The sequence below is a fragment of the Mirounga angustirostris genome, unplaced genomic scaffold (assembly GCF_029215605.1).
Source record: "Mirounga angustirostris isolate CCGP_5_RB_7025 unplaced genomic scaffold, mMirAng1.0.hap1 SCAF_3, whole genome shotgun sequence".
Lineage (NCBI taxonomy): Eukaryota > Metazoa > Chordata > Mammalia > Carnivora > Phocidae > Mirounga > Mirounga angustirostris.
In genome coordinates this window covers 184,565,052-184,589,713 of record NW_026991711.1, presented here as the reverse complement: position 1 = coordinate 184,589,713, position 24,662 = coordinate 184,565,052, and the positions used below count along the sequence as shown (strand labels likewise).

General features: G+C 38.6%; 1 protein-coding gene across 1 annotated transcript; it reads right to left on the bottom strand.

Annotated features, from left to right (window-relative positions):
- Nucleotides 1-4,765: 4,765 nt before the first annotated feature.
- Nucleotides 4,766-8,352, bottom strand: CCL20 (C-C motif chemokine ligand 20). The gene is made up of 4 exons (XM_064585800.1): nucleotides 8,214-8,352; nucleotides 6,988-7,099; nucleotides 6,203-6,280; nucleotides 4,766-5,170 (listed from the first exon to the last, which is right to left on the bottom strand). Exons 1-4 carry the CDS (start codon nucleotides 8,290-8,292, stop codon nucleotides 5,149-5,151), a joined length of 291 nt encoding a protein of 96 aa, XP_064441870.1. The 5' UTR covers nucleotides 8,293-8,352; the 3' UTR covers nucleotides 4,766-5,148.
- Between the last annotated feature and the right edge of the window lie 16,310 nt (nucleotides 8,353-24,662).

Below are 24,662 nucleotides of genomic sequence, written 5' to 3'. Positions count from 1 at the left end.
ACCCCCACTTTACAAATGTGAAAACAGAAGCTCCAACAGCTTGCCAGCATATCTAAGTATTTACAAGGTGCTATGAAATAAGTAAGTAGGAAGACCAGCTTAGATCAGATGGCTAGAAGCGGGGGCGACCCATCGTGAGGTTTTGGTAGGCCCGGCCCAGAATTGAAGCCTGCTGATAGATTGAAAGAAAAGGTAGCAGGGCACCTGGATGGCTCAATCGATTAAGCAACTGCCTTCAGCTCAGGTCATGATCCCAGGGCCCTGGGATTGAACCTCACATTGGGCTCCTTGCTCCCCGGGGAGCCTGCTTCTCTCTCTCCCTCTGCCTGCCACTCCCCCTGCTTGTGCTCTCTCTCTCACTATCTCTCTCTGTGTCAAATAAATAAATAAATAAATCTTTAAATTTAAAAAAAAAAAAGAAAAAGAAAAGGTAGGAACCAAGAAATTCGAGACATGCATGAGATTAAAGCAAAGCAGGTGTCAGAAAATGGGATTAGGTAGCAAGAAGAGAGGCAGCTACACTCAGAGAAGGGGCAGCCCAGCCTGCCCAGGTCACCCCATGTTGTTGGGGGGTTTCTGGTTTGGTTTTGGGGAGACAATATTTTTACCCCGCTTTGTTGTAAAGTGGAAAACACTCCTTCACTGCAACTGCAAATGTCACTTCACTGACATTTCCACCTAGGCTGACTCACCCGCGGGCAGGTTTCGCACCTGAAGATTGTCAAGCCAATTTGTAGAGTGAAGGAGGGAGTGGGACAGGCTGGGTCAGGCCCAGACAAGGTCAGCGCCCAGCTGAGCGGCGTGCTGGGGCCAGGAAGACGCAGGTGGTGAGGGCAAACTCTGCCCAGAGAGCCTTGGGGGTGGAGACTGGGGAAATGGAATTCCTCCAAGTGGTGAAACACAGCATCTGAGCCAGGGGAGACCACACCCGCTGTGCTGAAGGCAGGGAGCCACTGGAATGATGACAAACCGCCATCTAATGAGAAAGAAAAAGCCCAGCACCGTGACCTGCATCTGGCACTGCCCACATCACAATGGGAGCTTACTGACTTCTTGAAGAAACTAACTTTTTAAGTCATTTTGATACCCCAAAAAAAGTCTAAAATGTTCTATAGTCTAACACGTTGATACTTTCTTAAAATAGCAGAGCCTATAGAGGACTATGAATCCAACAAAGAACCAGAAAAAGAACCAACATTAAGAAGCGTCAAACACAATGTGGGGGGGGGGGCGGGCCGTGCGCCAGGGTGACTCAGTCAGTTGAGCATTGGACTCCTGATTTCGGCTCAGGTCTTGATCTCAGGGTCGCGAGATCAAGCCCCGCATCTCTGCTTGAGATCCTCTCTCTCCCTCTCCCACTGTCCCTCCCCCACACTCTCTCCAAAATAAATAAATAACTCTTAAAAAAAAAGAAAGAAGCATCAAACACCACAGGTGCTGCTATCTTCATTGACACAGAAACACCTTTATATCTGATGCCTGCGCGGAATGTGAGACCAACTGATTCCATCGTATCTCACAAGACTGTATGACACTGGGTAAATTCCTTAATTCCTTTGACCCTCAGGTTCTCTATCTGCAAAATGGACACAAAAGTAGCGCCTACCTCATGTTTAAATGAGATAATACATCGGCAATCTTAGCAGGTGCCCAAACCCTTGCATTCATCTGTCCTTTCTCAGACTTCTCATGCCCCCACTCCAATACTGTTGTGTGCCTCCAACTCATCTCTATGATGTCCCCCTCTGGCCCCTTCTGGCAACTCCTTCCTGTCCTTCCATCTTTCCCTCCTCTAGCTCCTTCCCTCACATGAAACCTGAGTCTATGGCAAGAACATCATTGCCCTTTATGGTCTTCTCAAGACAAGCACAAGTTTAGGAGCAGATGGGAGACCAGCACTCTTATGCTTCCACAATGGCACTTCTCCATTCCTACCACCCTTCCCCATCACCCCCTTTGAAATACATGCATGTCATTAGCCCATGCACTCTCCCCCACCCCCAGCTGTCAGGTGAAGGTCTTGATCAATTCTTCACATTCTGTGAAGGCTTGGGCACAAGCCCAGTCTCCCCTTTCACACCTGATGCTGACGTCTGTTCAGGCAACTTTATGGCGACGTGGCACAATGTCACTTATAAAATGTCCCCCTCCTCAAATCAAGCTTCAACTCAGCCTCTATTTATAACTCAGAGTTAGGGAACATGCTAAATCACAGCATACGAATGCACATCAACAAGACCCAGAAGATGAAAAACTATAGAACACTTCCCTGGTTTCTCCAGAACATAAATCGCAAAGGTGAGGGGGGTAAGAAACATAGATTAGAAGTAAAAAGAAACAAATCAAACAAATGCAGTGTGTGGGCCTTATCTAGATTTTCTTTTTTTTAAGGACTTTATTCATTTGAGAGAAAGAGAGAGACAGAGCACGAGCAAGGGGAGAGGCAGAGGGAGAGGGAGAAGCAGATGCCCCACTGAGCTGAGAGCCCAACGTGGAGCTCGATCCAAGGACCTGGAGATCATAACCTGAGCTGAAGGCAGATGCTTAACCATTTGAGCCACCCAGGTGCCCCCTTACCTGGATTTTCATTCAAACAAATACAACTGCAAGTATATACATAAACAAGTAAAAACAACTTTTGGGGGGAAACAAACAGGGATTTTTTTTTTTTTTCAAATAGGAATATTTTAACACTGACTGGTTATTTGGTGATATTAGGGAATCAGTGCTGATCTTTAAATCTATGATAATGAAAGTGTTCTTGCATTTTAATTAAATATTTATAGACCGAGTACTTTGGTATCTGGGAATTGCTTCAAAGTAACTCAGGGGGTATGTAAGTGGGAAAAAATGAGTTGTGTGTTATAGGTGTAACAAGATGGCCATTGGTTGGTTGAAGCTATGTGATGGGGCGGCGGGGCGGGAGGGGGCGTGGGGAGGGGCTCCTTGTATGATTCTCTGCTTTTGTATTTTGGTTTTTTTCTAAAGATTTATACACCTGTCTTTCTACCCGGGCTTTCACTGAGTTCTCGCCATTTCTCATCTTACTCACTGCTGCTCTCCCTACTACTTCTACTTCAGTTTTCCTCCCCACATCCCTTTCCCCCTGCTTGGACTTTTTCACAGGTTCCCCAGTGTTCCCCTGTTCAAGTTCAAACCACTAGACTTGGTTGAGGTAACAGTTTCATTTCACCTGCAACTACTCCACCCCACTCCTACTCCCTGCATACTTTCCACCTCGTCCAGTGTGCCAAACTGATGGCACATTGACATTTTGGATGGGGCAATTCTTCATTGTGCAGGACTCTCCTGTGCATTCCGACAGGTTTAGCATCCCTGCCCCCTGCCCACTAAATACCCATAGTCCCTCACCTTCAGACATTATGAGAACTAAAAAGTACCCCCAGATATTTCCAAACACCTCCTGCTTTTCCAGCTGGGTGGTTCCTACTGGCCACTAATACCTCAGCTCAAATATGGAACTAACTATACACTATTGTCATCCCCGTAGTTCAAGAACATCGAATATTGGCTATTTAATATGATTCAACCAAGTATTCTTTCCTTCTGCAAGCCCTCACTACCGATGCCCTACAGAACTCTGTGACTCTCTTTATCCAAGTGCTTACACCATGTGTGGTAAAAGCTGATTTTCTTGTCCCCTCCCTCTCACCTCACTGTTCAGCCCTAATTACCTGGGAGCAAAGACCAAGTCCTAATTTATCTCTTGGTATCACAAGCTTCACTTGGCTCAGTACCTGGCACATAATAGGTACGAAACCCGTGTTCGATGAATAAACAAACAGGTTATTGAGAATACTTTCCCTGATGACTCGGTGTTATTATTCCTGGGCATAGAGCTGACTTCTGGGCTGATTGGGCCATTTACGGCTCTTGGCTCTACACCGATGACCCATCATTGCCCTGCTTTATGGGTTTGTGTGTCTGGATTTTGCATCATATCATCAGTGTTCCTGCCTCCAGCGATCCTTCATGGCCTTTGGAGTCTAGGGCAGATAGTCCTGAGTGCTGTGTCAAGCCACGGACTTTGCTACTTGAAGCCTGTAATAGTAACTCCCCTGGTTCAGTACCCTTTCTTCTTATGTCTGGGTTCTTGCTAAGTTTCACACACCTCAGGTCTCTCCTCCCCTTAGTGAGGAATCAGTTCCTAGAACCCTCTGCATTGTCATTTCTTTTTGGAATCTGCTTAAGGATGACTCTGGAGGACTTTTGAAATAGAGAAATGTTTCTGTGCTGAGATGTCCATTGCTAGGTCCTTCGCTGGGTGACAATGATGGACAAAGGGATTTCTCAAGGTATTTTCCCAGTGGTTATTATGTCCCTGTAATCACAAAGTAGATAGATACCCTTTATTTTGAAAAGTTTTATATCAATAAACACTGAGCTATGGATCTCTAATGGAGCTATGGATTTTCTATTTTTTGGTTTTGATGACTGAATTTAAAAAAAAAAAACAACAAAAAACCCTTTCCATTATAATTCATATAGAATGAAAACCAGGACCATGAGGAACAGGGATAAGGGGAACAGCTAGGCAGAAGCGAATAGGGAAATACGATTCCCACCCCCCACCACCAATTTTAAGATTTACTATACCTTTAAATATTTAAAAAATGTTAACATGTATCTTAAAAAGTGCTATATAACTCCATCAATGAGCAATTTTTAGTTCATTCCTTTATTTTCAATACTTATTTTTATCATCATGTTTCTCTTTTACAGGATAATTACAATGGTTTAGGAAACAAAACTATGTAGAAGAAGAATGTTAAATAGTTTTTTACAAATAGCTTGTTGCTTACAAGAAAGTCCATATAACCTCATTCCTCCAAACATAGCGTTATATCTCGTACTAAATCAAATAGCTTGTAGGAAATTAGTATTAAATAGCAAAAACAGACACACAAAAAAACATATATATATATAAATAACATAAAATAGAGTTTGACTCTAATGTGATGCTTAACAAAGCAAACTATGATGCAATATGTATCAACTTCATTAATTGGACAAATCCAATGAAGCACAAATCGAAATTGGGCATGTGCTACACTCTCAACCACCAACTCCAGCTAGATTCTTTTTGTTCATGGGCTCTGTCCAATTCCATTCCAGAGAGCATTCGTTTTACATCTTCTTGACTCTGTGGCTGTAAAGAGAAAAAGAAAAAAAAATTAAGCAAAGACAGGGCAACCAGCAGGGAGGAATGGCTTTTGTACCTAAAGATTGTCCCTAATCTCATCTCAGGATGCTGGCAGCCCAAGAGTCCAGAGGAGCAAATCAAGATTCAGAGAGGAAGGGCCTTGCCCAACATAACTCAGCTAGTTAATGACAGAAACAGGACCAAACCCTTGGGTTGCGTCTTTAAATTCAGTGTCTACAACACCTTTGTGTTAGGTGACCTCTGTTCATATTAATAAAATACAATGTTACATCACTGTGAATCATAACCATCGATTTCTTTTTGACTTTATTTTTCAGTTTTTAACAAACCGATGTCATGTAGTCTGTAAATTACATAAATAGGAGGCATCTTTGCATCAAAAGCCAAGCAGCTAGCGACTATCGAATCCATAGGAGAATCTTAGACATCATGGGGAAATCACTAAACTAAAAAAAAATTTATTTTTTTTATTTTTTATTTTTTTTAAGATTTTATTTATGTATTTGACAGAGAGAGACACGGCAAGAGAGGGAACACAAGGAGAGGGTGTGGGAGAGGGAGAAGCAGGCTTCCTGCTGAGCAGGGACCTGATGCGGCGCTGGATCCCAGGACCCTGGGATCATGACCTGAGCCGAAGGCAGACGCTTAATGACTGAGCCACCCAGGCGCCCCTAAAAAAATTTTTTTAAATGATGTATAAGTGGAAAAAATGAATTTTTGCTTTCATGATCCAACTCAAATTTCCCCTTTAAAATTCTACACTGCTGGGGCGCCTGGGGTGACTCAGTTGGTGACGCAACCAACTCTGAAGTTCTGCTCAGATCATGATCCCAGGGTCCTCTCCCTCTGCTCCTACCCCCGCTCTTTCTCTCTCTAAAATAAATCTATAAAAAAATAAAATAAATAAAATTCTACAGTGCTTAGGCTAAAGGGTCCCAGCCAGCCTATGATCCACCACTCTGCACATGACCTTTGCCCCAGACATTTGAAGAGGGGCTGATGGTAAATGTTCCATACCTGAGGATATGCACAGCCTTTTTCACCCACTTCTTCTTTGGATCTGCACACACAGCCAATCTTTTCTTTGTGTAAAAGCTTAAAAAAAAATTTTGATTTGTGATTAGAGTTTTCAATTGCTATTTCACAGAACATGCAATGGAAATTTTGTATTCCAATGGACTGCTCTACCCACTAAACATTTTATTTATTTCCAAGGTGAAACAAAATACAAAAAAAGAATTGTTTCTGATAAATCTTAATGCAGGAAATGAAAGTGATTCTCTCCTACTTTCTCTGTATTTTAACAAATAGCTGTGCAATGACTGGAAAATAAGTCTCAGAATTATTATTTAATTTTGTTGTTGGTGGTTACACAAAATATATGTATATCCAACCAATTACCTATATCATTCTGAAGTATAATATCCTAGAAGGATCAAGATTATTACATGTGAAAGTATAATAACTCTGAGTTTTTACTTACAGCCCCAACCATTCTCTGGTAGAAGATGCTCATTTCAAAATTTATGTCTCCCATATTTTCCTGAGATGGCACGTTAGTAGCTTATAAGTTTATCTTAAAAAGTGATTTTGCACTCAACTTTGTTCTTTAAAAAAAAAAAAAACTAAACTTTTGCCTTATTCCAGTCCTATTTAAACTTTGGAATACATATGTACTATCAAAACAAACATATCTTTGCCCCATCAGTTATTTCTGAAACTCCAAAAAGGCAAAAATTTTTTAAACTTGAAATTCCCGTGTACTCCTGACACAATCGAATGACAGTCAATGAATAACTTACATGACAGCATTGATGTCGCAAGCTTCATTGGCCAGCTGCTGTGTGAAGCCTGTGATAAATTTGGGATGAAGGACATGTTCTGTATATCGAAGACAGCAATCAAAGTTGCTTGCTGCTGAAAAGAAATTAAAGGTATTGAGTATACATGAATGAATTTATCCTGTAATAGGTATTATGGAACTACTCAAAGCTGTAGTTGTATATGGTAAAGAAACTATTTAGAGAAACAGTCCCAATGTCTTTGAGACCTGATTTAATGTAGTTTCCAGCTCTTAAAAAAAGAGGGGGAGAGCTTATGTGCTGGGAGATTTTGGTTCAATAATAGTTTAGAAGCCCGTGACTTCTAACAAAAGGAATATCTCTAGTGAGAAACACAAACTGACAGTGCTTTATTTAAGTTCATTATAATCACTCAAGAATATGACTATCTCTCACTTGAAGAAACTCTTGTAGATAAACTTTCAAAATCAGAAAATGAATAAATATGGAGATTTTAATCTATCACTTAGTACGGAGCATTGAGAGGAGGGGAATAATAAGAAGTTACAAAGGAAAATGCAATTTATAGGAGCTTCAAAAGCACTTTGAAATTGTGATATTAGTGGAAATATTTTGGTCGTAGAAGTTCAACACATGCATTTCCAGGAATGCACCTGTTGCTAAAAGTGATGTATTCTCACAGCCATAAAACAATACTCAGACATTCCCCCAGGCTAAATTATAACCTGCTGTAAGGTAAGGGATAAATGTTATCTCTAAGTTGGCAAGAAATGGCCCAAAGCCATGTAAGGATGGAGAGGTCAGATGCCATAATCTGCCCCTAAAGGATGAGTTTTGAAGTTTACTAAAACTATTTAGGTGGGAGGTGAAAAAGTTGGAAACGTGGGAGTGTTTCCTACGTTTCAGAATGACAACCCCATTCACTAGTAACCTGACAACTTACATCACTCCCCAAAATAGCACTTTGGCCTTGTTGTGGAGCTTGGGGGGGTCTCTCAGAACCCAGCCACCCCAAATATCTGCTGGGATTGAGAGCAGAGGGAAAAAAAGCCTGATCAGCAGCAGTAACCATTTGCTCCTCACTCATCAAAGAGCTGACAACTCCCATCACTTCTGAAGACTTTCCAACAGGCTCCCATTCTTTGAGGACCCCCAGGGGAGCTCAAGGCTTAGAGGAGAATGAAAACAGTTCTTTCTCCTGTGTCAGCAGAAAGAGTGATACTTACCTTCTGACTTGCTGCAGAGATGGAGGAACAACACTGACATCAAAGCAGCCAGGAGCAAACTCTTGCTCCTGCACATCATTTTCAGCTCAAAGAATAGATCTGCTCAGAGCTGGGTACCCAGTGCTTTGGGAGTGCTGCTAGGTTCTGATAGTAGACTGTGTCTGGGATGGCCCTACTTATAGCAAATATTGGGAATGTACACAGAAGGCGTGTTCTGACATGGGTTTTCCCCCATTGATCAACCTGCCCCATCATGTCGTCACAAAGAGAAACCACAGGGAAAACTTCCTGCCTTTCCCTAATGTTGGGAAGCTGTGAAGGTCAGAGTTGGGCGGGGGGCGGGGGGGGTGGTATTTGACAAGGGGAAAATCCTGTTAAATCGTTTAGGTTTGTAAAGAGGGAAAGCAGCCCAGCCCTGTGGTTCAGAAATGGGTTTCATGCAGTTTTAACTTAATCTCTTGTCTCTGAAAAGAGAGGACAAGGATTAACAATGATACAAAGGTCAGCCCTACACAGGAACATTACAGGACTCTATTGTTACACTCTATTTGCTTTCCAGAGTCAATTGGGAGCAGGAGGATAAGATAGGATGCCAGGCATACTTGGGGATGCATTTATAATTGCACAGTTGGTGCTCAGCTATCACCAAAGACCTGGAATTTCTAGGCTACCATTCAGATTAGGTAATATGACAATGCTGTAGTAGTGTTCCCAATGTTGGTGGAAAACACCAGCCCTTAAATAAGACTCAAGCCTCAACTTCATCTTGATGTCATGTCAATTCTTCTAAGAATCTTCTACATTTGAATGACTCTAATCAATACTGTAGCCCAGAAAATAACCCCCAACTGCCCTTAACTCTGCATTCTGAGATAGTTACATAGCTCCACACAAAGCCTCAGAAGGGTTGAAGAAAAAAAGACAATCAATAAAATTAGTGTCAAATAATAGTGATAATGATCATAATGTAATATGAATCCCTAACCTATGATGGTATAATGAGAACTCTCCACAAGGGAAAATATCATTCTATGCTAGGGATTAAGTTTTCAGGAAGGGAGTTTTTGGAGTTAATGTAATTTTTTCTATCCTACCACAGGCACGGTTACATATATCTACACATATGTTAAAATCCCTAGAACTGTACATCAAGAGAAAAAAAATGACTTGTATGATTATTTAAAAATAAATTTAAAAACCATTTAGATCATTAAACAAAAACTATTCACTAAACATAAATATGTTGAAAGTAAATAGGTCAAAAAAGGTAAACCATGTAAGCAGTTAAACAAAAGAAAAGAAAACTGGAGTTGCTATATCTGGCAAAATAGATTTTAAAACAAAAACTGTTACTAGAGATAAAGAGGGAGTTCCATAATCATAAAGGAGCAATCCATCGGGAAGATACAAGAATTATGACCATACATACATACGTAACACCCAAAAATACATGAAGCAAAATTGACAGAATTGAAGGGAGGAATAAACAATTCAACAATAGTCAGATACTTCAATACCACATTTCCAATAATGAACAGAAAAAACAGACAGAAAACCCACAAACAACACTGTAAACCAACTAGACCCAATAGACATCTATAGAACACCCTACCACAGAACAGGCATCCTTCTCAAATGCATATAGAACATTCTCCAAGATAAATCATATGCTAGGTCACAGAATGAGTCTTAATAAATTTAAAAGGATTGTAATCATACCAAGTATGCTTTCAAAACCACAATGGAATTAAATTAGAATCAATAACAGAAGGAACTTTGGGAAATTTACAATAATATGTGGATATTAAATGATATATTCCTGTATAACCAATGTGTCAAAGAAGAAATCATAAAGAAAGTAGAAAATACTTTGAAATGAATGAAAACAAAAACACAGTGTACCAAAATTCATGTGGTGCAGCGAAACTACTGCTCAGAGGGAAACTTACAGCAGGGATACATGAAATAAGAAAGAGCAAAACAATAGAGGAAACCAGTGGAACTCGAAGTTGGTTCTTTGAAGAGGTCAACAACATTAACAAGCTTTAACTAGACCAACCAAAACAAAGCAGATGTGGGGGTGCAGGGAACAAAAGAGGGGTCATCACTACCAACTATAAGAAATAAAGAGGACTATGAACAACCATATGCCAACTAGTTAGATAGTATAGAGGAAAGGGACAAATTAGTCGAAAGGTACAAATTCCTGAAACTAACCAAGAAAACAGAAAGTTTAAAAAGCTCCATAACAAATAAAGATATCACATTGATAACTAAAAATATTTCCAGAAAGAAAAGCCCAGACTCATACGGCTTCATAATAAATTCTACCAAACATTGGGAGAAAAATTGAAACCAATTTCTTCAAAAACTTTCCCAGTATATAAAAGAGGAGGGAACAATTTCTAGCTCATTCTATGAGGACAGTATCACACTGATATCAAGGTAAGATAAAGACATCACAAGAAAATGAAACTACCGGCCAATATCCCTTATCAATACAGACACACACACACACACAAATACTCTATAAAACATTAGTAAATGGTATCCAGAGACATATAAAAAGGATCATGCACAGAACCAAGTGGGATTTATCCTAGAAAATGCAATACATAATATTAACTGAATAAAAAAAGTATGAAAAGCATTTGACAAAACCCAACACCCTATGATAATAAAAACACTCAACATACTAGGAAGAGGAAAGAACTTCCTCAACCTGATAAAGGTCATCTATGAAAAATCCCACAGCTAATCTCATACGTATTGCTGAATAACTGAATGCTTTCCTCCTGAGATCAAGCCCAAGACAAGGATGTCCATTCTCACCAGTTCTATCCAACATTGTACTGGAGATTATAACCAGGACAACCAGACAAGAGAAGGGGAAGGCCCACCGACTGGAAAGGAAGAAGTAGCTATCTTATTTGCAGATGACATGATCGTATATATAGAAAATCTTAAAGAATCCACTAAAAAAAACTATGAGAACTAATAAGTTCAGCAAGGTTGCTAGAGCTGAGATCAACATACAAAAATCAATTGTATTTCTATAGACTATCAATGTTCATTGATAATAATGTTCACCTGAAAATAAAATTAAGAAAACAATTACTTTTACAATAGCACCAAAAAAAAAAGAATAAAATACCCAGGCATAAATTTAACAAAAGATGTGAAAAAATGTAACTAAAGTTACAAAACATTATTAATTAAAGAATAAAGAAATTAAAGAAATTAAAGATAAAAATAAAGATGAAATTAAAGAAGACTTCTAAATAAAGGGAAAGACATCCCAGGTCATAAATTGGAAAGACAACATTGTTAAGATGGCACTACCTCCCCTCAAAAACTGATCTGCAGATTCAATACAATTCCTATCAAATAGCAGCTGGCATTGCAGAAATGGAAAAGCCAATACTCAAATTCATATGGAATTACAAGAGATCACAAATACTCAGAACAAGCCCAACACAGAAAAGGAAGAACAAAGTCAGAGGACTTACAGTTCCTGATTCCAAAACTTCCTACAAAACTACAGTAATTAAGACATGTGGTACTGGCATAAATGTACACACATAAATCAATGGAATAGAAGTAAGAGTCCAGATATAAACCCCCCTTGTATAGTCAACTGATTTTTTTTTATGGTGCCAAGACCATTCAATGGAGGAAAGAAAAGTCTTTTCAACAAATGGCACTGGGACAGCTAGATATCCACATGTAAAAGAATGATGCTAACCCCCTACCTCACAACATGCACAAAAATTAACTCAAAATGGATCACAGACCTAAATATAAGTGCTAAAAGTATGAAACTCTTAGAAGAAAACATAGGAGTAATCCTCATGCTCTTGGCAATGGTTTTTTCAAATATAATACCAAATCTCAAACAACAAAATAAAAAACAAGTAAGCTGGATTATATCAAAACTGTAAATTTTTGTGCTTCAAAGGTTACTATAAAAAATGTGAAAAAAAAAGCACAAATATATAGGAAATAATTTGCAAATCATATTCCTGATAAGGACTTTTACTTATTTCCAGAATATATGAAGAACTCTTATAAATCAGTAATAAAAAGATAAGCAACCCAATTGAAAAATGGACAAAATACCTGAATAGACATTTTCTCAAAGATATGTAAATGGTCAACAAGCACATGCAAAGATGCTCAGTGTCAATAGTCATTAGGTAAATGTAAATCCAAACCACAATAACATGTCACCTCACACCCACAAGAATGGCTATAAGGAAAAGATGGATAAGAAATGTTGACAATGATGTGGAGAAATTGGAACCCTCATACACCGTTGATGAAATGAAAAATGGTACAGTCACTTTGAAAGAAAGTTTAACAGTGCCTCAAATGGTTAATCATGGAATTACTATATGATTCTGAAATTCTACTCCCAGGTATATACCCAAGATAAGTGATAACATATGCCCACACAAAAACTTGCCCATGAGTGTTCATGGCAGCTTTATTCATAATTGCCAAAAAGAGGAAACAATCCAAATGTCATCAACTGATGAAGAGATAATTAAAATGTGATAAATTTGTACAATGGGATATTATTTGGCAATAAAAATGAATGAATGATGGATACTACAACATAGATGAATCTTGAAAACACTGTATTAAGTGAAAAAAATGAGCAAAAAGGCCATGTATTATATGATTCCATTTATATGTAATGTTCAAAAGTGGTAAATCTATAGAGCCAGGAAGTAGAATAATTATCTAGGGTAGGGTGGAGTGTCAGGGGAAAAGGAGGGGAATGGAGTATGATTGCTAATGGGTATGTGGATTCTTTTATAATCTAAAACTACGTGGTGATAAGGGTTGCATAACACTATGAGTATACTGAGACACAAATTGTGCACTTGGAAAGAGTGAATTTTATGGTATATGGATTATATCTCAACAGAGCTCATAACAACAATAAAAAATTCTCCACCTACCTAGATCTAACACCCGCACCAGCCCACAGATTCTCTCTCCTTTTCTAGGACTGCTCTTGACTGCTTGCAGTCTCTGCATTTTTCTTTCTTCCTCCATTCCTGTTGTCTCTCCTCTTCTCTTCCTTCTCTCTCTCTGAATCACATTAGTTTTTTGAACTGATTATTTGGGTACTTTTTTATATTTATTGAAATTGCATTTCCCAGTGCTTACTTTGATAGATGTCACTTAAAAATTTTTTTAAATGTGACCTTCAACTGATTTTTTTTTTTTTGGTCAATGAACATGTTAATGGGAAGTTTAACATAAAATTATTTCAAACCTAATTCAGTAGAAAGCTATTTATCACACTGGAATTTATTTTCTAGCTATTCTTTTCAAATGTCTCAGACACATTCCTAATAAGTCCTAATTCCTACATGTAGTAGAGTCTTGTGTCTTTCTCTTCCCTCCCCCCGCAACCGACAAGTGTCGTATGTGGCAAGTACTTAATGGTATATGCAGATGGCTAGAACATGATCAAATTCAAGAGAACTTGCAATAACAGAATTAAACACAACACAAGTAACTATAAAACAAGGCAATATGGGGTAAGTGTCATATTCATATTACATAAAACATTTGCATAGAAATTGTTCACAAAATGTGATCATTAAAAAGTTACTTAACTCCCCTTCCATTTCTATGACAGATAAACATGTCATCCTGACTAATGGAGTGTCCATCAAAAACTGTTTTCTTTCTAATAGGGTTCCATGAAAAGTTTTTTAGAAAATGATAGGAGTCCCCTTTAAAACAGCCTGTATTGAGTACCTACTAGGTGCCAGATATTTTAGTAGAGAATGTGCTGTGAAAGCAAAGAAGGATGATGTTTGATTCCCACAAAGAGAGGTGTACAAAAGACCAGCAACCCTGAGCCCTCTGGCTTCCACAGAATGGGACCTGACTTCAGCTGAGCTCCAGTGACAAAAATGGTTCTACCATGGTGTTTGAATAGTACAAATTATAGAACTTCTAAGCTAGAGAAGCACAGAGACCTTCTAGTTCAAGACCTAATTTTAAAGATGAGGATACAAAAGCCAAAGAGATGTTTGACTTTGTCATTGTGGAACCACAAGGGCCAGAGCTAGATCTAGAAATCACACCTTCTCTCTAAGTCAGAGAATTGTTCCTCATTTCCTCCTCAAAGATTTATTATCTAATTTCCAATGGATGATATTACATATCATTAGCCTTCACTTTCATTTCTTTCAGATAGTAATACAAGTTGTAGCTTCCATACAGGCTTAATCATACACACCAAATACTGAGGTACTATAGAGATCACTAAAAACAAGAATAACAAACCACAACTTCAATGGAGGATAGCAACAATACGAATTCTTACAATGGCTACTTAAAACAAACCAAGTATCTTGTTTCTTGGCATCTCAGTTTGGATTCCCTGAAAGCAGAGCCTCAGGTGCAGATCATTTATTTGATAAGCCCAGGAAACAAGAGTGAAGCAGGAAGGTGGAGGGAGGAAAAAGCTTTCAAGGTCATTCTGTGGGTACTGGAAAATTGATTCCACTGGAATTTCCTGAGAAACAAACAGATGTCTTGGAATTATCCCCCTGAAAGATGGTGGACAGAGGGTCTGTCAGCTGGCTCACATCCCTCATTAGTTGAAGGCTGTCCCCAGGAGTATTAATCCCCCTACATATTTAAGCTTTCCTTGGGAGGGGAAAGATTAGCCTACATGCTCCCTCAGCCCTGAGAATTTCCTAGAGCATAAAGACAAGCAGAATTTAAGGTTAAGTTGTTGTCAGTGTGATGTGATCTGAGCTCATTCCACCACAGCTGAGGCTGAAATCAATGATGGCTGAAAGCATGTGACATGGGGTCCAGAGATACATGCTACAATTGGCTTAGAAAGGATTTTTTTAGAAAAAAGAAATTTGGGGTAGGTAACTGTGAAGAACTTAGCTATCATATGTGCTAAGGTCAGATGATTCCTTCATAGACCCCAGGAAGACAGCCTCATTTTGTAAAAAGTCTTCTCCAGAACACACTGCATATCTACAGCTCTGTTTTCTTGTGTCCCATTTATCCTGGGATAAAAGCTTTGGCCTATAAATTCATTATGCTGAAAGGATACGTAGTCATACTAAGAAATACTTATTTACTGGATTCAGGAAAACCAAGGCCTAATAGTTCTGAGATTCACAAAAAGGCCTCAAAAGATCACCATTACCACTAAAGGGATAGTCAAGAGAAGAGTAGCCAAAGGGTGTCACTTTGACCTGCAGCAACAGCCAGAGACAAGGTGCTGGGGGTCAGTGCAAGCATCACAAAGCAAAACATCAAGATAAAGAAGGCTTCTACCTTCAGCTTCAGTCTCAACATTAAATAAGATACACTCATTAAATATGATAGTTTATCCAATTCTTACAGGGAATAGGTCAGATACCAGTTTTCCAAAAATATATGATGTTATTCTATAATAGCTACTGGCAGACTGACGCCACATTGCTTCTTTTCAAGAGCCAAAAGTGATACTACTGAGAGATTGTTAAAGCACTGGTTGCACATCAGTTAGAACAGGGAGCCAACTCTCGTCTGAATTCCTGCACGGTTGTTTAAACCAAAGTAAAGAGCCTATATTACTAGTCCTATGATAACTGGCACTATTATCTCAAGAGGGCAGCCTTGAGGGTCACCATGTAAATTTTTGAGTGAGCATTTGGACACCCACCTGAATCAGTGGCCAAATAAAGGGGTGTGCATTACATGTGTGAAAACAGTATACTTCTCTTTTGGCCTACTGAGAGCCCATCCAGTTGAGATTTAGTTTCTCTGTAGAAAGACGAATTAACATAAACTTCAACTAATTCCTCTTTGTATTGTTTATCCTGACCGAAAGGCTCTTTAATTGCCTCCAGATTCCCAGATCTTCAGTTTCTGTGTAGCCACAGCAGAGGAGTCCCCAATAATGACATAGGGGAAGAAATCAACAGGGTTGCTTTAGGAGTCATACATGTAACCAGCAGATGCAAACCAAGCTAAAAGTTCCTGTACAGGGCCTAGAATATCACCTTTCCCAAAGACAGCAAGGTCAGGCATCAAACAGTCTGAAGATGGTGTAATGAGGCTGGTCAAAGGAGAAGATGACAGTCCTTCTCTACGTTGACATCTTCTCTAGGAGTAAAAAAAAAAACAACTGCATTTGGTGGTCCGGCATCCAAGCCGGTGGTGGGCTGATCCAGAAACAGGACAGTTGGATCTGTAATCATTTCCGTTCCAATGCTGGTCTTCTTTTTGTCTCCTCCAGACACACTCCAAACGAACTGGTTTTCCACTTGGAGTCCACCACTTTGAGCACAACTCTTGGATAATTTTGTGAAATGTGTTCATTTTCTTGTCTGACTGCCCACATTTGCCAAAAGGCTGCTGAAAACCCCATTTGCTCTTACCATCGAAGTCCCCATCATGTTATCATCTTGGACTTTATAACCTGTGGTACTTTTGAAGTTGGCATGTTGTGGGGTTCCATTTAGCAGAATATCTCCAGAGACACACAGGGCTCCTTCTTTGCAGCCATGATGCCTCACAAGGAGGATCTGCCCCCAGTAGAGGGTCCCAGGATAGCATTAAGACCAGATTTCATCACTCCATGGACATCTTCCAATAATCTCTTCTCAATGGACTAAGAAGTCACTCTTCCCTTTCACGCAATAGCAAATATTAGGAAAACTTAGCACAGGTCAAACAGATAATATCCCAAAGCCTTTGGAGGGCCCAGAGGTTGGTGTTTGTTACTGACATTGGGAAGATGGAAACTTTCTTTGTAGACATCTAAAAAGTTATTATCTCCACTGTGCTGTTGTGGGATGGAATGAATCTTTCCCATAGAATTCTAGATAGAACTCTGACTTATGGAATTGCTGGGCCACTTCTTTCCTGCTATGGAAAATCATCCCTACTTAGTCTTGAATTTTAAAACATACACATGTATATACACACAAATACACACACACACAAGTACCTGCACCCACACATATACAAAGGGCAAAAGAAGAAGGAAGGGACAAAGAATGTGTAGTATAATCACTCAAAGGAAAGATCCAGAAGGGATACCTCATTTACATGAACCTTCCTATTCACTGAAGAGGAAGTAGAGAAATTCTTTTATTCATTCAATGAAGATTTATTGGGCATATCTAAGGAGAGTGATTAACAGGTTTCTCTGGCTGGCTCAACCAAGATCTATGCCTTGGAATCCAGGCTGAAGAAGGGTTAAAAGCTACACAAAACATCATGAGATTAAAATTCCTGTAAAAAAACAAGATAAATACCACACGAGACACCAAAATTTTCAGTGTTGATGCTGAATGCGTGTTTCTATGTGTGTAACAATGAGAAGACACTTAAATTTTCTAGGTGTATGCTGTTAAAACATGCGCACCAATTGACAAGTTATGCTACAAAAAATATTCTTGATTTTCTATATCTGCAACATATATGTTAACTTAAATTTTAGCAGGCTAATACGAGGTTTTACTCCTTAAACACACCAAAGCATTGTATTTTGATTGTATTTTCCTTAAAAGACTTTGTTGGAAAAAAAAAAAAAAAAACTTTGTTGAAATGCCGTGCTTGGTTTAGTAGAGTTTTCTTAAAACAATATTCAGTGGAAAATGCAATAAATAATACTCTAGAGTTTTATGATTGATTTCAGTATGATGGTTCCCAGGTGACAAATAGAAGTCAGCCTTTTATGAAATGTGCGAGAAGGATTCTGAGGCAGGGTGCAGGACACTGAGGGATCACAATGTAGTAGAAGAGGCTGCTGTGAGACTCGGGGATCTGACATGAGCACAGCATACCTGTGGTCCCCGGAGTCATAGCAGCTCCTGAACTGTTTGAGTGGTTTTAATGAGATGGTTGAATATTTAGTCTTTTCTTTGCAAAAAGATTTTGTCATGAAGACAAAGTATATATGTCAAGCTGAAGACATACATCTTCAAGTGACTTTTCTTGAAAGTTGAAAAAAATCTATAAGGCACAATGTAGAAAAAGCAGAGCTTTAAACATCTTCCTGCATTTTTAAAAAAATATTACCACAGGGGCACCTGGGTGGCTCAGCCAGTTAAGCATCTGCCTTCAGCTCGGGTCTTGATCCAGGGGTCCTGGGATCGAGCCCTACAGTGGGTTCCCTGCTCAGCGGGAAGTCTGTTTCTCCCTCTCCCTCTGCCCCTCCCTGCCCCCTGCTTGTATTTTCTTTCTCTCTCCTCAAATAAATAAATAAAATCTTAAAAATTTTTTAAATATAAATAATTAAAAATATTGCTATAATGCATATTTTATTGAAAGAAAAATGATATTAAAGAAGTCAAAAGAGAAATTATAGATTAATTATTTTAGATTATTAAGATTTAAGATATAGGTTAAGATTAATTATAAACTCATCATCATAGAGAATTACAGTGCTAAAAAATTTTTGTATAACTTTCTAGACTTGTGTCTATTCATATATTTAAACTTAAGTTGGAGCATAGCATACATGTATTTAAAAGCCTATTCTTTTCATTTAAGAATCCAGATATAGTCAAATGTTCATATCAAAAAATGTACTACCTGTACCATCATGTTAAATAGTAATATGGTTTCTCATTACCTTGTTGTCTGTGATTTAATTCCCTAGGTTGGTTCTAACTTTTCGGTTGTTGTAAATAGTACTATGAAGAACTTCTATAGATGAATCTTTGCACATATTCTTAATCACTTTCTTAAAATAAGTCCAAGAAATGGAATTTTAGGGTCAAGAAATGTGTACCTATTTAACAATTTTGAAATTGCAGAGCTACCTACCAGAAATCTGAGTGAATTGACCCAGTTCCTTGTACATTTCACAACATAAATAAATAGAAATAAATGCATTTGCTTAGGGCTTTGTGGAAGCAATGAGATCTACTTCTCCATTAAATATAAGTCTAAATGTGGCAAATGCCTGAATACTGTCAGCTACTGTGATATGTCCTAGCCTCTACCTCATTAACTGCTGGGGACTTTTTTTTTCTGGCACAAAGAGAACATGCTGTGAAATGTATATGCCATGCCCTGAACCCTTAAAGTAAATATTTTGCCAGGAACATCGAAGAACTGGAAGAGAACCAATGAAAAGGAGGAGGGCAGTCCCTATCAATCCCGTACTTTCCAAAGGAACCTCTGGGTACTGAGTGTATTTACTTAACAGATTAGAGGTTTTAAATATCTAACTGAGTTATTGCTCCAATGATGAAATCTTGGTTGCTCCCTACTGTAAACTTGAAAATTCCCCTGCATGCTTTCATAAAGCTGACATGAAGGAGCCAGCTATAATAATCTGAGTAGGCAGAGAATAACTTGCTAAGGAATGCTGCTTAGTTAGGGCTCAGATGGGGACCTCGGCCACATGTTTCTTTGGAGCTCACATTTTCATATTAGAGTTAGCAATTCTCATTTGGTCCTTACAAATGACATCAGCTAAACAACTAGCATGTCGACGTGTTCCAAGTTCTATTATGTGACATTTAGGTACTTCAATATTATGCAAGTTCACAACCCTTCTGCAGAGAAAGATTCAGTGTCCATTTATTAGACATTTCTGGAGTTATTCTGGGAAAGACTAAACATCATCATTTATGATGATCGTGTACGTTTGTAAAATGACATGCAGAACTGTTCATTGTAGTCCTACGTAGAGTAGAAAAGAAAATGAAAATACCCAAATTGTTAATAGAGCAGTGATTAAAATAATTATAGGATTTCCATAGGATTGAATAATATGTTGCCGTTTAAATAATTTTAAATCATTTTATGCAAGGAGGAAAATGTTAATGGCATAAAAATAGAGTAGTAGGAAACAAAATTGTGAATAGTATGTTAATCCACTACGGGATGTTGTGTATATTTGTACTCATGCATTTAAAAAAGACTGGAAGGAAATTCACCAAATGAAAACAGAAATTATCTCTGGAGTGGGAGGCTCTCCCCACATGTTTTTTTTCTGTATTTATCAATTTTTATAATAAACAAATATTGCTTTTATAATCAAAGAAGAATAAACTATTTCAAACCACATATTTAAAAAAATCCTCATTTCTGCAACTGATGAATCATTGAACACTGTATCAAAAACTAATGATGTACTGTATGTTGGCTATTGAACATAATAAAAAAACAAAAAATTTAAAAAATTTTTAAAAATTTTTAAATCCTCATTTCCTACTATAATGAACTTAGAAACATGATTTTAAAGAGCTACTTTTATTCATAGTTTTAATATTTTTAGTAAAAAATACCACTGGAAGAGAATGAACGACCTTATTTTTTAGAATACCTTGTAACAGGCTTTCATGACAATAGTACAGTAAGTCTTGCAAAATTTTCACTGCCCTCCTAACTTATAGTCCTAGAAGAAACATAAGTATTCCAGGAGAACATCAATAACATATTTTGTGCTGGAATTTGCAGGATAAAATAGGTAAAAGCTAACTAGAAATCATTTACATGAGCTAGTAGCTGTTTTGAAATTTAAATGTGAAGTTGCTTTTTTAGGTTAGGGAAATGTGTCCATAAAACAGTTTCAGAAACACAGACTACTTGGCTGGTGGGGGTCAGTTTGTTCTCTGGGTCTTAACATCTCCATCAGAAAATAAGCAATGTGCAAATAACTCCTCTCTGAATTCTCTTTTGGAAGTTATAAACTATTCAATGACATAAAATAATTATTTTATAGATCTTACTAATTAGCACATTCATTTCCATTAAATAAGAAGAAATGTCTATAAACTCTTGTAGTATTATAGCCTTATGATTTTTTTTGTGGTGAGGATATTTAAGATTTAGTCTCTTGGTAACTCTGAAGTATATAATACATCATCATTGACTATAATCACGATGCTGTGATGCATCTTCTAACTGCAAGTTTGTGCCCTTTGACCATCATCTCCCCAGTTCGCTAGCTGCTAGCCTCTGGTAACCACCATTCTACTCGGAATAGCCTTATAATTTTAACCAGCTTATAATAAGCCAGTTTAACCAATAAGCTTATAAACACTTCCTTGCATTCCACCATGGTCTGACCCTAAGCAAGCATCCATTTTGAATCTTGTTATATTTCTTGACTATGTGACATTCCATTTTAATCATCCTTCCGTTCATAGTAGAAGTTAGGCAAATCCCAAAATATCTTGTCATTTCCAACTACATACATTATCATTTATAGCACATTTCCTCAGAGCTCACAGGTGCCCATTGGGAGTGAACCCAATGAGAGAATCAGATAAGCAACTAGAATGCTCCATCATGCCCTCCAGCTCAAGCCAAGAGCTACTGATTTGCCTGGAGCCTATATGTGAGTTCAGGAAGATTAAATGAATCCATTGGCTTAGTTCAAAGATGTTTCGATTGCGGCAAGAACTAGGTAGGGTGATACGGTAGCTGGCCAGGGGATGAAACCAACAGGGCCAAAGCTTTGGACTCATTACTGAATGCGCTCATTGATTTGCTTCTGTCCTACAGACCTTAATTCAAGCCTGCCATTTGTAAGGGGGCTGGGGTGAGTGATGGTAGATGGGCCAGAACAAAATGTGGTCTATTCTGAAGTAACAACCAGTACAGCATCTCCAAAATAAACCCCAAAACTGTTATGAAGCTCAACCAAAAGGATACACCCTAATCAATATCATGACTATTGAGTTTAGGCACCTTTTGAAATGTTTCCACCCTTTCTGAGGACTGCTGTGTTCCCTAGGTAGAGACTCACAGGTGAAAACCATCAGACTTTCAAACATCTGTGTCATAAAGTTTTCTAGTAAAGAACTTTCTCCCAGAGATGAGTCAAATGCCACAGATGATTTTCACCCAAGCTGAAGGATGAGCAGGACCACTATAATATGATTTTAAGAAATTGTGAATCTCACTGTGAAAGTCACTGCAGACTTTTCCACCCTAAAACTATGTGTTGCTAATTCATAAAGATACACAATCACTTTCAGAAAGATGGTTATAAAAATAGGAATGGGGAAGTCAAAGCACCATTGTCCCTGACGAGCACATGAAACACCTTCATACAGAATCTCTGGCATATATTCCTCTTACTCTCCATTTATCTTATTTTAATGTCACATCTGCTTTCTTTAGGAATTTGAGCTTATTTTCTCTCTCCTTTTTCCTCTTTATTTTCTGTCTCCTTGTCCTTTTTCCTCATCCTTCTCATTCTCATTCCTCTTAACATATAAAATAAAAGATGTACTTTGCCCTCTCTTTCCACTTCTCTTTTCCTTTCTCATTTTCTGTGCCCAAGATCCAGGAGTATAATTTGCTTAGCCATCTCTAGAAAACATGTTGGTCCTTTTACTTATTGACAAGTGTATATATGTATGCATTTACTTCTTACCTCTGTCCCCAATAGAAAAATATATTATCTGATCCTCCCACAGACTCTGGGGAGTTTAGAGTAAGTTGGTAGCATGCACACATAATTTTAGCCATTACAAATAAGAAAGCTTTTGTTTTAGAGTGAAGGCGACTAAGAAAATAATTCAGGCTTGATGTTCTTCCTCCCTCCAACTCCAAGGAATTCGGACCCTTGTTGAATGTCATAATAAACAAGAGAATAATTACAGGAATATAAATAATTACCTTAAGCACCCAGAAAACTAAATTTAATGAGAGAGTTCATTGAATGAGGATTGCAGCGGTGGAGAGAAAGAGACCGAATGTTATGCTTCCTACAATTTTTGGCAATAAAACACATTAGAAAGACTGAAAACTTCGTCTTTTAGGAATTTCAATCATGCCAAAATATATAAATAAGAAATCAGCACCAAATGACAAAAATGGCCAAATGACTTTATAGAATGTGAAAGAAGAAACATTTTAGAGACACACATAAACACACAGGAGTAGGGGCGCCAGAGTGGCTCAGTCGGTTAAGCATCTGACTTTTGGTTTTGGCTGGGGACATGATCTCGGGGTCATGGGATCAAGGCGTGTGTGGGGCTCTCCCCCTCAGCACGGAGTCTGCTTGGGAATCTGTCCCTTCCCTCTCCCTCTGCCCCTCCCCCTACTCTCTCTCTCTCTCTCTCTCTCTCTCATGAATAAATAAAGCTTTAAAACACACACACACATGGGGGCGCCTGGGTGGCTCAGTCGTTAAGCATCTGCCTTCGGCTCAGGTCATGATCCCAGGGTCCTGGGATCGAGTCCCACATCGGGTGCCCTGCTCAGCGGGAAGCCTGCTTCTCCCTCTCCCACTCCCCCTGCTTATGTTCCCTATCTCGCTGTGTCTCTGTCTTTCATATAAATAAATAAAATCTTAAAAAAACACACACACACACACACATGAATATTGGTTGAACATGTGTGGTCAGGTTGGCTGGAGGAAGCAGGACTGGGCCAGAGTCAGAAGGACTAAGTTCTCATGTTACCTGGGGCACACAGTGGCCACGTGGCCCTGACCAAGCCACTGAGTTTTAACCTCAGTTTTGCCTCCACAAAGGGGGGATAAATGCGTGTCCAAGGATCACTGAGGGGGCTGGTGAGGCAATGCAAGGGAAAGCACTTTGTGCCGTGCAAAGTAGGAATCAAAGGCAAGCTGTTGGTTGCAGTATCGCTTTCAACCACACTAAGCAGTGTGGTCAAGACAAAGATGCAAAAGAGAGAGTCCCAGTGCTTGAGAAGTTTCTACTTCAGGTAGACAAAATGTGAATCAGTGAAAAAGTACATTTACATAGCAGCTTATTGGCAGGTACTTTTGTAAGTACTTTATGTGTATTTATTTGCTTAATCATTGCAATAACTTCCTAAGGGAGATACTACTATTACATATATGTATTTATACAATAATGACCAGTATTATTTCCATTTAACACGTAAGGAAACTACAACCAAGAAATCCAAAGCAACTTATCTAGAGTCACAGGTAGTCAGTGATGGAAATGAGTTTGGAATCCAGGAGTAGAGGGGACACAATGTGGGGGAGGGGAGAAGGAGAAGAAAGATAAGCAGAAAGAAGTAAATGAGGTTCTCAACTCGGTGTTTCAGATTCTATGCTATTAAAAGAGATTGGTTATTTAGGCAACCAATGTCCTATAACTCTAAGGAGCACTCTCAGGGAAACAAAGATATCCAAGAACTCCTGTCCTTCAAGAACATGGCAAACTGTGAAGATATTAATAAGAAGGTGGTGGGATATGGAAATCTAACGTGTGACACTCTGCAGAAAAGGAGAAATGAAGTTGTTCACTTTCTCCCTCACTATCATCTCAAAAGTTGTCTAAAATATTAGCAGATGCTAACGTTTCCTCAGCTAAGAGAGAAAATAGATACTAGAAATGGGGGGAATGCTAAAAATAAATAAATAAAAGATTCTCACTCAGTGTTGGTGTGAAAGACTTTTAAAAGATCCTCAATATGAAGAAATTACCTCCTGTCACCTGTAAAGATTTCTCATGTGCA

Excerpts from the sequence above, each read along its gene's own strand:
- CCL20 (XM_064585800.1), bottom strand. The coding sequence starts at position 8,292 with ATGATGTGCAGGAGCAAGAGTTTGCTCCTGGCTGCTTTGATGTCAGTG. Across the intron at positions 7,100-8,213 it reads TCTCTGCAGCAAGTCAGAAG|CAAGCAACTTTGATTGCTGT; the intron begins GTAAGTATCACT and ends TCTTTTCAGCAG. Across the intron at positions 5,171-6,202 it reads AAGGCTGTGCATATCCTCAG|CCACAGAGTCAAGAAGATGT; the intron begins GTATGGAACATT and ends TTCTCTTTACAG.